The sequence below is a fragment of the Neovison vison genome, chromosome 13, assembly GCF_020171115.1.
Source record: "Neovison vison isolate M4711 chromosome 13, ASM_NN_V1, whole genome shotgun sequence".
Classification (NCBI taxonomy): Eukaryota; Metazoa; Chordata; class Mammalia; order Carnivora; family Mustelidae; genus Neogale; species Neogale vison.
In genome coordinates this window covers 84,871,315-84,885,634 of record NC_058103.1, presented here as the reverse complement: position 1 = coordinate 84,885,634, position 14,320 = coordinate 84,871,315, and the positions used below count along the sequence as shown (strand labels likewise).

General features: G+C 42.4%; 1 protein-coding gene across 5 annotated transcripts in view; it reads left to right on the top strand.

Moving 5' to 3' along the window:
* The first annotated feature begins 6,305 nt into the window (after positions 1 to 6,305).
* The window catches only part of STARD9 (StAR related lipid transfer domain containing 9), a 123,762-nt gene continuing 115,747 nt past the window's right edge, over positions 6,306 to 14,320 (top strand). For all 5 annotated transcript variants that reach the window (XM_044231581.1, XM_044231580.1, XM_044231579.1 and 2 more), the window contains exons 1-3: positions 6,306 to 6,389; positions 11,409 to 11,478; positions 13,423 to 13,539. In XM_044231581.1, coding sequence (XP_044087516.1) covers positions 6,343 to 6,389; positions 11,409 to 11,478; positions 13,423 to 13,539 — 234 coding nt within the window. In that variant the 5' untranslated portion in view covers positions 6,306 to 6,342. The remainder of the gene's footprint in view (positions 6,390 to 11,408; positions 11,479 to 13,422; positions 13,540 to 14,320) is intronic.

Sequence of the window (14,320 nt, the reverse complement as noted above, 5' to 3'; positions counted from 1 at the left end):
TGTTTGATTTTTAGTTTCAGAATGTTGTGGTTGGAAACATTGCTTGATATCCTCTCAAATCTATTAAGACTTGTTTTGTGGCCTAAGATAAACTAATATATTTTTTTAAATTTTAAATAAAAAATAATAAATAATAGAGACATAAAAGGAACTAGAAATCCTTGAAGAAATGGCTGATATCACATTTGGAGTGGGAAATGTTGAAAATGAACCTGGAACTTCTTGTCATATCAGAAATAAATGAAGCTATCAAAGACTACTGGAGCTGAGTCAGAATTCAGTGAGTTTCCCACTGGCCAAAGTTGGGATGATTGGGGTATCAATAATAGTAAGTACAATAGGCTGAAGCAAATCAAATACACTTAAATCCATGAATTTATAATAGTATTAAAGACAACAACTCATTAACCACCTTTGGGAAGTGCTAGGGAACAAACTTATTTTAAAAACTGGTAATTGAGGGCGCCTGGGTGGCTCAGTGGGTTAAGCCGCTGCCTTCGGCTCACATCATGATCTCAGGGTCCTGGGATCGAGGCCCGCATCGGGCTCTCTGCTCAGCAGGGAGCCTGCTTCCTCCTCTCTCTCTGCCTGCCTCTCTGCCTGCTTGTGCTCTCTCTCTGTCAAATAAATAAATTTTAAAAAATCTTAAAAAAAAAAACCTGGTAATTGAAATAATCAAGCATTTGTTCTGCCTTTGCAACGTAAACTGTACCTTGGAGTAACCAAATAGTTGATGAGGAAAAGTTTCTCTATAAAGAAGTATTTCAACTCATAAATGAAAAATGATAGGAGCACCTGGCTGGTTTAGTCAGTAGAGCATGTGAATCTTGACCTCAGGGTTGTGAATTTGAGCCCCATGTTAGGTGTAGAGATTACTTAAAAATAATATCTTTTTTAAAAAAATGAAGAATGATAAAATTAGAGTATCATCACTGCAATCCTATGACATTGTGACTTACAAAAAGGAATATGTATAATGGTCTTCACCCCATTTCTCGCATAGAACTCCTAAAACCCTTGGAATTTTCTAAGTGATGAGACTGTTAAAGGTGTCACTTGTTTTGGTAATGAGGTGACTTTTTTGATCCCACCTACGAATGAGGGTTGCCAGGAGAAGCAACCATGTGAACAGAGAGTTGAAACTTCCTCACCTCCCTAAACTCTGGGAAGGAAGAAGTCTTGTTGAATTCATTGCCAATAGTCAGTTACTTAATCAGTCATGCCCTTGTAATGAAACCTTCATAAAACCCCAAAAGGATGGTGCTCCAGTAGCTTCCAGAATGGGAAACCAGAACACTTCCATGTGCCACCATTCTGGGTTCTGAACTTAATGAGGAAAGAAGTTCCTTTGGGACCTCACCCTGTGTATGTCTTCATCTGGCTGTTGATTTGTATCCTTTAATATTCTCTGTAATAAAGTAATTATCTAGTAAGTAAATGGGTTTCCTGAATTTTGTGAGCTTCTCTAGCAAATCAGTTGAACCCAACAAGGGCCTCATAGGAATTTCTGGTTTATGCCCAGTTATGTCAGAAATACAGGTAACAACCTAAACATTTTGACTGACATCTGAAGGCCACTCTAAGAAATTAATTAAATACAGGACAGGTTTGTGGTAACCTCCAGTCTGTGGCCAATGTGTCTGACGCACAGGTAACAACCTGGGTTAGTGACTGACATTGGAAGTGGAGGGCAATCCAATGGTACTGAACCCTTAACTTTTGGAATCTGATGCTATCTCTGGGTAGATAGTATCAGAATTGAATTGAATTGTAGGACACCCAGCTAGGGTTGGAGAATTGCTTGGTGGTGTGGGGAGCCACCCCCATCCCTTCGCACACCTTCAAACACCTAATTAATTGATGACCCACAATGAGCTCAGAGGATAATTATTAGTGGTTGCAAATAGCACAAAAAGAAAGACAAGTGCTGATTGATTTGATCAAGGTTCTGGATTGAACTACCAAATACAGAAAATACAGAGGATGGAAAAATACTTGGAAATCACCACAGGGATTAATTTGCAAAATATAGTCTGTGGGGAATCTACAGGAAAATGGCCTTTGTTTGTTTGTTTGTTTGTTTTAATAACTTAATGCCAGGGAGAGAAAGAAAGGAACAAGAAAGTTACTGAATAAAAAATTAAAAGACATACCAACCCAATTTATTTGGATCCTGATTTAAACAGATTGTAAAAAACAAAAACAAACAAACAAATAAAAACCAACAGCAGCAGTTTTATGAGACAATAAGGGAAATTTGAACTCTGAATATTTGTGGTATTAAGGAGCTAATATTCTTGGTTGTGATAATGGTATTTATTTATTTAAAAGATTTTATTTATTTATTTGATAGACAGAGATCACAGAGAGGCAGGCAGAGAGAGAGAGAGAGGAGGAAGCAGGCTCCCTGCAGAGCAGAGAGCCTGATGTGGGGCTCAATCCCAGGACCCTGGGATCATGACCTGAGCCGAAGACAGAGGCTTTAACCCACTGAGCCACCCAGGCACCCCTGTGATAATGGTATTTAAAAGATAAGGATTTACCCTTTAAAAACCCATATTGAGGGACATCTAGGTGGCTCAGTCAGTTAGGCATCTGCCTCCTGCTTTGGTCATGATCCCAGGTCCCTGACAAGCAGGGAGCCTGCTTCTCCTTCTGCCTGCCACCGCCATTCCCCCTGCTTGTATGCTCTCTCTCTAACAACAATAACAACAACAACAACAAAACCCCCCAAGAACCCATACTGAAATATTTATGATACATACAGTTTGAAAATATAGAATATTGTTGTGCCAACCTCTGCAACCTGAAAATAGAAATATATGAACACTGTAATGCTTTTCCCAGCTTTATTGAGATATAGTTCATATTTAACTATGTAACTTTAAGTTATACAACATGATTATTTTTTCTTTTTTTTTTTTTTTTTAAAGATTTTATTTATTTGTCAGAGAGTAGGGGGGACCACAAGCAGGGGAGCTGCAGGCAGAAGTAGAGGAAGAAGTAGGCTCTCCACTGAGCAAGGGGCTTTATGTGGGTCTTTATCCCAGGACCCTGGGATTATGACTTAAGCTGAAGGCAGCCACTTAACTGACTGAGCCACTCAGCCATCCCTGATTATATATTGTGAGGTGATTACCACAATAAGATTGGTTAATATATCCATCACCTCATATAATTACTTTTTTTGTGTTCCTGGTGGTAAGAACACTTAGGATTTATTCTTCTGGTATTTTTCTTCCTCCCACTCTTTTTCTTTCTTTCTTTCTTAGTAATCTCCACACCCAGCATGGGGCTGGAAGTCACAACCCTGAGATCAAGAGTCACATGCTCTACTGATTGAGCCAGCCAGGGCCCCTCTTAGCAACTTTCAAGTATACAATATGGTATTGTTAACTATACTCACTATTTTGTACATTAGATCCCTAGAACTTACATCTGGAAGTTTGTAGTTCTTGACCAACATATTTAAGGGCTGGAACCACAAAATCTAGTTCTATTTTTAGGAGTTTTATGTTTTTTAAGATTCCACATATAAGTGAGATCATACAGGTTTTATCTTTCTCTGTCTGAACTTCTTTCACTTAATATATTGCCATCCATGTTGTCACAAATGGCAGGATTTCCTTTCTTTTAATGTCTGACTAATATTCCGTTACACACACACAGACACACATACACACACCACATTTTCTTTATCCATATTTTGATGGACAGATTTTTTTTCCATGTCTTGGCTAATTGTGAATAATGCTGCAATGAATATGGGAATGAAGATATATTTTCTTTTTTTTTTTTAAGATTTTATTTATTTATTTGACAGAGAGAGACACAGTGAGAGAAGGAACACAAGCAGGAGGAGTGGGATAGGGGTGAAGCCAGCCTCCCGATAAGCAGGGAGCCCTATGCAGAGCTCAATCCCAGGATGCTGGGATCATGACCTGAACCAAAAAGGCAGATACCCAAAGACTAAGCCACTCAGGCACCCCCATTTTCAAGATAGTGATCTCATTTCCTTTGGATACATACCTAGAAGTAGGATTGCTGGATCATAAAGCAATTCTATATTTAATTTTTTGAAGAACCTTCATACTTTTTTCCCTACAGTGAGTAGAGAAGCCATTCGTAAGACTAGGGTTCTAGGTGAATCTGGATAGTAAACCAGCTATCCTAATACTCCAGATGCACATTAAAGGCACCACCATAAATCTAGCACTGTCACTGGAGTACTAAAATAAGGTCCTGACTGGTCTCTCTTGGGCTTTCATCCTTCCCCATTCCTCAACTTAGCCTCTAAATGGCAGCCAAAGAAATCCTTTAAAGTTATATATCACATAATTTGCTTTCTTCTTAAAACTTTCCAATAGTTTGGGGGCACCTGGGAGGCTCAGTTTTTGGGCATCTGCCTTCTGCTCAGGTCATGATCCCAGTATCCTGGGATCAAGCCCCATGTAGGGCTCCTTTGCTTAGCAGGGAGCTGGCTTCTCCCTCTCCAGCTCCCCTGTGCTTGTGTTCCCACTCTTGCTAATTCTCTCTACCATAAACAAATAAAATCTTAAAAAAAAAAAAAAGATGTATTCTTAAAAAAAAAAAAAAAAAGCTTACCAGTAGTTTTCCAAGTCACCTAGAATAAAATCCAAAGACTTTATGGTGGCTTCATGTTACCTCCATGACTCCCTCCTCCTCTTTTATTTCATTCTGTCACTCCTGAATTTATTGTTCTTCTTATTTTCCAGACTTCCTCCCAGTTCAGGGCCCTCACATTGGCCGTTCCCTGTGTCTGGAGTTGTCCTTCCAGATTACTGCAGGAATCTTTCTTTCACATCCTTCAGATTTTTCTTGTGTCACTTAATCAGCAAAGACTAACCTGGCCATATTTAAAATTTCAACACCCTCTCCACTCACTCTCTATCCCCTCTCCTGCTTTATCTTTTTTCTCCTTAGCTTATCTGATATACATATTACTCAAATTGTTTTGCTTATTCTGAATTTCTCTCGCCAAGCTTCATGAGGTCAGAGGTTTGCCTGTTTTCTTCGCTGCTTACGTCCCTCCTGCTTAGAACAAAGCCTGTCATAATCGGTGCTTACTTAGAAAATATTTATTAAATAACTGAATACCTGCACAGCTTCCTCCCTCACTTTCTTCAAATCTAGTCAAGCATAACCTTCTCAGTGAGACTTTTCCTAAAGATCCTATATAAAATAAGCACCTTTCCCTTTACACACCCCAAACCATTACTGTATCTTATGCTGCTTTAAAAAAAAAATTGCATTTAGCATCACTTGACAAATTATATATGTATATATTTAAAGGTCTTATTTATTTATTTATTCATTTATTTACCAGAGAGAAAGCATGAGCGGGGTGGGGGGTTGGGGAGCGGCAGGCAGAGGCTCCCCGCTGACCAAGGAGCCCAATGCAGGACTGGATCACAGGATCCCAGAATCATGACCTGAGCTGAAGGCAGCCACCCAATCGAGCCACCCAGGCATCCCGACAAATTATATTTATTGCCTCTTTCCCTTCCATGTAGATTCTAATTTCCATGAAGACTTGGGCTGTGTAAAACAGCACTTGAGTCTCGGTAGGTACTCAAGTTATTTCTTGGATGAACTAATGAACTATTTCTGACTGACAGCATTCTCTTCACGATCACAAACACTGCTAGAGTGGCCCTGAAGTTCCATCACAATCAAGAGAAGCTTGGAGCACTTTAAACTTCTCCACACTCCAAGTGCCTCTTCAAAGAGACACTTGCTCTTTTCTGGTAACTGCAAAAACACTGGTGTTCCCCGTCTCATTTCTGCCCCTAAAATTTAACCACAGAATTGGCAACTCAGGCCAACGCAGCGAATACAAGTATTTAGCAAATTCCGTTGTAAATTTCACCTTAACCGAAACTTAAACGTGTTTACTTGACCCTGTTTAGTGTTGTCCGAGAACAAAAGCTAGCTCTTGGTAGGTGGGACTTGGCCGCACCCCGCGGGGACTGGCGCCCTCTCGGCCATAAGGCTCAGGATTGGCTGAGGGACCTTGGGCACCGCCCCCATGGAAAAGAGGAGCACTTGGGCGGGGCCGACCGGGAGGTGCGTGGGCGGGGAGGGGCGGGGCGGGGCGGAGAGAGGCGGGCCCGGCTAGCCGGGCCGGGCCGCGCGACTTCCCGCCCATCGGGCTCAGGATTGGCTGAGACACGGCAGACACCACCCACGCTGGCCCTAGGCGCGCGCATGGGCGGGGCCGTCCCGTGAGGCGCGTGGGGCGGGCGGGGTAGGGTTGGGCTTGGGCTTGGGACCGGGGGTGCTGCCACTGGGCGGACTTGTTGCTTGGGTGGTGGCCGAGGGATGGCGAATGTGCGGGTGGCCGTGAGGGTCCGGCCCCTCAGCAAGAGGTGAGTTGGGGAGGGAGAGGGAGCCTGAGGCGTCAAATGAGCTGAGAGGAGGGCGAGGTCTCCGCCTCTCCCTTAAGTGATTCTGGCGCGGGGAAGTCAGACACAAAGTGGCCCACGGGGCCAGGGTCCGGAAACCTTAAAGGACTATCGGCACAAAGCCTCTGTTAGAGCTTTCAGGTCGTGTCCTGGGGTATAGCGGTTCCTGGATTGCGTCAGGGGTGGGGTGCGCCGTGTCCGTGTTCCTGGAGTCCTGTGAGCAGTTTTGGGGGTACAGAGGCTCAAGTCTGGATGCACGAGTTGGGCCTTTCTCAGTGAGTTCACTGAGTAGGGCTGGGAAAGTACGCGGGGAGAGGGTGATCAGTCTCCTTTCCTTGGTGGCTCTAGAGTGCCTGTGGAGACTGAGGCAGAATTCCGCGTGTTCCTGGGCGCACATGGGTTTCTCTGCAGAGATGTGGAGAGAGCCAGGTTGTAAGGTGTGAGGGGGAAATTGAGGCCAAATTGAGGCCCGGGGAGATCGTGGTTTCATCCTACGCTCGACAGCAATATTGTGAAATAGAAGGAAGTTTCCTCAGCGTGGCCAGTGCGCATTTCCTTATGGGTGAATCTCATGCAGCACCTCTCAGGTCTTGAGGCATCCAGTGTCCAGCTACATAATTTCTTCCCCTTTTCACTGATTTTCCACTCACGTTTGGAAAGTCAGGGAAGAGCTGATGTCTGTATGTCCAATGTGGGGCTTGAACTCACCACCCAAGTTCAAGAGTGGAATGCTCTACAACTGAGCCAGCCAGGTGCTCCAGAACAGCTTTTTTTTTTTTTTTTTTTTTTAATTTTTATTTATTTACTTGATAGAGATCACAAGTAGGCAGAGAGGCAGGCAGAGAGAGAGGGGGAAGCAGGCTCCCTGCTGAGCAGAGAGCCGGATGTGGGGCTTGATCCCAGGACCCTGAGATCATGACCTGAGCCGAAGGCAGCGGCTTAAACCACTGAGCCACCCAGGCGCCCCTCCAGAACAGCTTTTTAAAGAGCTATTAGAGTTTGCTGACAGGTGAAGAAGGTGTAGAGAGCACTCTGTAGAAAAGACACTGAAAATAAAGGACTTCAGCTGTTAGAAAAGTTTTGGTGGTTTGGTGAGAAGGTGTGTAGGGGGAGGTGAGAGGACACAAAGCTGGCAGAGTGTAGCCTGGGATCAGAAGACATACCGTGGAATTATTTGGGAGGTTTAAAAATTTCCAGGACAAAAAAAAAAAAAAATTTCCAGGACATAAGGTGGCTGGAAAATTGGACAGAAGGATCAAAAAATGCATTGTCTTCCATAACAAAATTGGTACTAGTAGGGATTATATTTGTCCCTGATATCGTGGTGATTCACTTTGAAAAGTTATGCAACTGACAGTAATGAGGAGAACAATTGGATGAGGAAAGAAACAGAAGAACAGAAAAGAAAGTAGAAAAAAGATGAAAGAGATACATGGAGAAAGAAGGAAAGCAGCACATGCCCGAACTACTGTGTTTAGATTGATAAGTGGCTTATGACATCTGGCTTCTACATTACTGGATGTGGTTACTTAGGGTTGAAAAGTTTTCATAGGAGTATGCTACCTTGGAGGTAGCCACTAAGCAGGACTTCTTTTTGCAAAACTGTTCTTTTAGGGTTCTCAGGATAATTACCTTCCTTGGCCTCTCCTGACAGTAACTTCCCAATTCCTTGAGAGCTAGGAATTTATAATAGTGTGGATTAGGTTAGGAAAATGCTTTTGAACCTGAGTTACTTGGAGTCACAGTAGAGAGTAATTTATCTCATCAAACAAAAGTGAGTGGAAAAGAAGGGCACAAAAGCTTATTTACTTTCAGTCAGGTTAAGATACTTAAGCATCAAGAGGTAGGATGCCAGTACTGCAGATACCAGGTGTGAGTAGGTTATTACCAGGCTGAAGATTCAGGAGCAAATATGGATAAACACAGTGTGACCACCAACATCCTCCCTCCCCCAGTTAAGAAGTGGAGACCACTCTTCTCTCCTCAGAGAATCCTGCAGAGATGCAGCTGTACTCCAGGGTTTATTAACTTCCACCATCTTTGCTGAAGCTTATCCAAATGTAGGCACTCTGCTAATTACATGGTTTGTTCAACCTTCAAGTAAGTTATTGGCACAGATTCAGTTAATCATTGGATCTGATGTTGTGCTTGGGAAGAAATCTTAGAGATCATCTGGTCTAAACTTACATTTTTCGTTTTTCCAGATGAGGAAAATGATCTTGTTTAAGGGTTAAAGTTGGTAAAGCCAAGTTTCTATTCAGTAGACCAAGCTGCTCCTTCCTGAGATTACAGAAAAGTTGTACTGCTTGATCAAATGCCTATTTGCCTAGAAGAACTAGAACTGACCATCAGTAAAATGATAATGTGGGGCATGGTTTTGATTCCCTTCCTACTCCTCATAGTTTCCCATGGTTAGAAAGTTGATAGCTCATTATATGATGCTGTCCCTTGTCTATCCAAAATCATTAATCATTAACAGAACATGTTCTCTTCTTCCAGTATTGTAGACTTTGGAACACTCCCCACTGCCCTGTCAAAATTTACTGTTCAAATTCTATATCCCCTTTATGTGGAGTGTGTGTGTGTGTGTGTTTTGAATCAAATATAGGATAGCTAAATATAGGATAGCTACTTCAGTGGTTTTTTATGAAGATTAAAAGAAATAATACATTAAAAATACTTAGGACTTGGCTCATTTTAAGTGTACAATAAAATGTTAACTGTATACTTTTTAACTATTTTTATTACTGCTTATACTTAGCTTTCTACTTATATTTTTTAAGTTTTACAAGGAATAGATAATAAGTGGTCATGTCTTATTTTCCCTTCTAGAACAGTGATTCTCAAATTATAGTATGTGTACAATCCACCTAGAGAGTTTGTTATAATGCAACTTGGTTTTGTTTTGGTTTTTTACCACCCCCCCCATAATGCAACCTGTTAACAGGAATTTGAATTAATAAACCCCACCATCTCATGTAATTCTGATAAAGGTAGCCTGTGGACCATGCTTTGAGAAACATTGTTCTAGGAGTAAGTGTATAACTGAGGATTTATCCCTGTGCAAAGGGAAATTCATCTTAAGGAATGAATGCCTGTTGGTAGAATTTAGGACCCAGGGGCAAGTAGTAGTAGTGCCACTCTGCCATGTGTAGGCTCCATCTCCACAGACTTTCATTGAACTCTCTGCGGCCAGCTCCACAGTTGAGGTTGGTGCCCTTTCTTTCTGTTCTGCTCAATTTTAATTCTCCCCCACTTTCTTTTAGAATAGCTTGGAATCACAAGTAGGCAGAGAGGGCGGCAGAGAGAGAGGAGGAAGCAGGCTCCCTGCTGAGCAGAGAGCCCGATGTGGAGCTGGATCCCAGGACCCTGGGATCATGACCTGAGCTGAAGGCAGAGGCTTTAACCCACTGAACCACCCAGGTGCCCCAGCATCATTTTTTCTTATTTATTGTCCAAATTTACAACAATCTGTGTATTACTTTTATAAGGGAAGGAGGGTTAAGAAAGTCTACCTTACAATGGAGAAAGGAAAAAAAATGTTACCTTGTAAAATGATAACAGCAAAAATGAAAGATTTTCTTTAGAATTGTGGAGGTTTGGGCGCCTGGGTGGCTCAGTGGGTTAAGCCGCTGCCTTTGGCCCAGGTCATGATCTCGGGGTCCCGGGATCGAGTCCTGCATCGGGCTTTCTGCTCAGCAGGGAGCCTGCTTCCTCCTCTCTTTCTGCCTACTTGTGATCTCTGTCTGTCAAATAAATAAATAAAATCTTAAAAAAAAAAAAAAGAATTGTGGAGGTTTGTGTGGCGGCGGGGGTGTGGTTTATGATCCTGAAGGCCTAAGAATATCTCTGCTGCCTTAAATACTATGTAGCATGAAATGTGAAATAAAAAGCATTAGGGCCTTGAGGAAGTTTAAGTAACAAATGTTATTACATGGGAGAGGGAAATTTCCTATCCTGGGCTTTATCCCAGACTCACTTAGTGGTGTCTTCCCTTCCCCAGATTCTCAAGATTACATCCTGGGAACCATGAGGAAGGATAAAAATGAGACAGAACATATTTTCTTAACTTTAAGTTCCCAGGCTAGGAATAATTTAATTGATTACTTTCACTGTTGTGGAGGAAATGCTGTTGACTTAATTCTTGTCTCAACATCCTGGCTTGAGCATCTTAGCTAAAGGTTTTTATGTATGAGAAAAGATTTCATCTATAGAATGGAGTAATTCTGCTCATTTAGGGCTTCAGGTTTATGGGTCACTTGGATTAAGCCCCTTAAAGTAAATTTAGGGGTTGGTTAGTTGTTAACAGTTACTGCATAACTGCTGCATAGGAAAATTCTTGAGAATCTTGGCTCTCATTCCAATTTAGGAAGATGAAAGGATTTGGGAAATATGTTCTCAGTATGTCAACAGAGAGGACTCCAAAACCTTTTTCATTATTCTCCATGCTCAAAATCCCAGAGAAAGTGAGAGGGATGCCTTGTGCATTGAGCAAAAGATACTCTCCAGAATTTCAAGCCTGATTTCTAAGGATATGGTTAAGAGCCCAGGCTTTGTGGTCAGACAGATCTGGGTTTAAATCTCAGTTCTGCCACTGCTTGATGTGTGACCTTGGACAAGTCATATAATTTCTCTCAGGTTCAGTCTTCCATCTGAAAAAATGAAGATATGGTAGGAAACCATGTCAGGAGAGTATGTTAGTGGGAAGATTGCATAAGATGAAGTATAATATGTACTGTACTAATACAATGCCTAGCACATGAAGGGTGCTCAGTAGTGGTCATTTGTAGCTGTTTTAGGGCCAAATTCAAATGATCCAGAGAAGCATGTCAGCTAGGGACAGCTACTTACCGAGATAGCAGTAGGGAAACATTTTGTCCCAGTAGCACTGATCTCAGCTTCCCTTTTCTTTTCTTTCTTTCTTTCTTTTTTTTTTTTTTTAAGAAATGTTTCTTCTTAAATGGGCTTGGGTCTTGTTTCTAGGGAGACCAAAGAAGGAGGAAGAATTATTGTGGAAGTTGATGGCAAAGTGGCAAAAATCAGAAATTTAAAGGTAAGCCTGAAATTGTCTTCCTTTCTCTTTCCACTGAGGAGTTTGTATTATTACAGGGGCTTCTGGGATGAAGATGTGTGTGTGTGAATGGGTTTAAGGTGGGGGTTTGGGAGAAGGGAGAGTTTTATACAAAGCAAGTATAAAAATAAAGCAGGAAAGAAGTATAGGGACTGTGGTCACTATAGGCCAAGTTCTGTCAGACAGGGTGCAGCTGTTTGGAAACTGGTCGCTTACTGCTTATGAGCGTCATGGCTAGTGTAAGTCACTTCCATGGGTATATTTAACTCACCAGACCACCAGTTAGACTTTGTCCCAAGCCTCTCATTTGATACCACTTAATCCAGAAGCATTACTAGATTTTAGTATGCATTAGCTCCCCGAAGGGAGTCAGTTGCTGTCCTGAATCTTGCTGTAGATCTTCTTTCACAGATCTGACTGACCTTTGAGTCACAAGTGGACAAACACTGGGAACTTCCTCCTCCACCCATCACCCCCCAGGGCTAATTTCCTCTGTCCGTTCCTCCATTTACCAGAGCAGCAGAAGTGGAAGGGGTTCTTTCTATATGGGCTTTGGGGGATGGAGCGAGACAGGGAAACTGACCTTGTACCTGCTGCTGTAGACAGCTTGCGGGTGGTACTCAGCATTCCCAGAGCTAAGGAAGCTGACTTGTAGGAGCAAGGGTTATCTGGACCCCAGGTCTACAAGCCATGCCCACCCCTGTGATGTGATATTTCCTTTTGTCAGCAGCTCTCTGCTAAAAGAGAATGGGACCTTCCAAACTTTCAATAGGTGCTCCCCAGGGACAAAAGACCTTTTATTCTCTACTGTCTCCTATTTATATCTCTGTTGCTTACATACTTCAAGGGCTTTGTTCTGAGAGTTGAGAGTTTTGGTTTTTTAAGAATAAATCCTAGCCAAGATTGAACTCTAATCTGTCACCTGCAGACCTACTTAGCTGCTTACTTCCTTGAGTTCAGTTATCCCCTAAGAATTTCTTAGTCATTCTGACAGCCTCTTTCTTTCTTTTTTTTTAAATAATTTTTAAATTTTTTAATAAACATATAATGTATTATTAGCCCTAGGGGTACAGGTCTGTGAATCGCCCGGTTTACTCACCGTAGCACATACCCTCCCCAATGTCCTAACCCCACCACCCTCTTCTTATCCACCCCACCCCCCTGCAACCCTCGGTTTGTTTTGTGAGATTAAGAGTCTCTTACTGTTTGTCTCCCTCCCGATCCCATCTTGTTTCATTTATTCTTTTCCTACCCCCCAAACTCCCCACATTGCATTTCCACTTCCTCATATCAGGGAGATCATATGATAGTTGACAGCCTCTTTCTACTGTAGTTTATGGCAGCTAGTGCTAGGGTTTGTCTATCCCTGTCTAGAGTCTAAATATTAAAGAATAAGATAAAACATTTGTGGCAGTAATACCATTCTCCCCACTACCTGGATGTCAGTGTGGTTCCAAGCTCTGAATGTGTCCTCATCTTCCCTGGGCAGTTGGGTTGGTCCTCGTTCTTCTATCCAGTGTGCTTTCTAATGTACTGGGGGTGAATACCCAGGGACCTCTCTGAAAGCCCTAGATTGCTGGGTCAGAATGACTCATGTACAACTGGTATCCTTTACAGAAATACTTGGAGAAAGAAATGATAGTGTTAAGAAGATGCTCAGAGAGGGAAAGGCTTTCCCTCCTAAGCTGTTCTATGCTTGGTTCATATGTAGGCAGATAGGTGACAGTATGAGAGACAAATTTAATTCTCTGGAGCTTTTATTTGATGATGCAAGGACAGAGTTTACTTTTTTCTTTTTCAGGTAGATAACATAAAGATTCTCAAGACCATTCAGGGTCTCCCTAGGTATAGCAGGGAGGAATCAAGTGGCACTGGCTAGATTCTGACATTATGATAGAGAGGACTGTATTCTATGTTTGATTTTAGGTGGACAATCGACCAGATGGCTTTGGAGACTCCCGGGAGAAGGTTGTGGCATTTGGCTTTGATTACTGCTACTGGTCGGTCAACCCAGAGGATCCTCAGTATGCATCTCAGGATGTGGTAATGTCATTTTCCTTCATTCTCCTTAGTGCCCTATAACTGGATAATTATTAGGAAATTGATGTGGAATTGGGGCCTGGCAATTTCTTATTTTAATAGTTTGGTCAGAAATTAATAATGTTTTGGGGTACCTGGGCGGCTCAGTGGGTTAAAGCCTCTGCCTTCAGCTCAGATCATGATCCCAGGATCCTGGGATCCAGCCCCCGCCCCCCGCCCTGGGTGTCAGGCTCGCTGCTCGGCGGGGAGTCTGCCTGTCACTCTGCCTACTTGTGATCTCTTTCTGTCAAATAAATAAATAAAATCTTAAAAAAATTAATTATGTTTTGATCTGAGAAATAATAGTGAGAGGCCATCAATTGCAGAAAGAACAAAGGGGATGAGAAAAGAGTGCTTCTCTAGGGCATAGAAGTTGGCTAGTGTCCATTTAGTCTTGGGCCTCAGCATGATTCAGGAGGGTACAAGTTAGTTCAGTTAGTGATCTTCTCCAATGGCAGGTAAATGGGTTCACCTCAAAGTTGGCCCGTGTTATATACAGCAGAAGGGCCCAGGAATCCTAGAGGCTAGTATCTTTGAGCCTTAGGCTTGTTCTTATGGTCCTAGGCTGAGCATAAAAGGCTTAGTTGGCTAGTCTGGCAATAGAGGTGAACTCTGTTGATGTGCTGAGGATTGAGAGGACAAGCCAAGGCCTTCCCAGCATAGTTGTGACTATATATGTGTCATAGAAGATAGCAGTCTTTATTCGTAGAAAGTGTGAGCAGTCTGATGGCTATTTCAGTCCTCC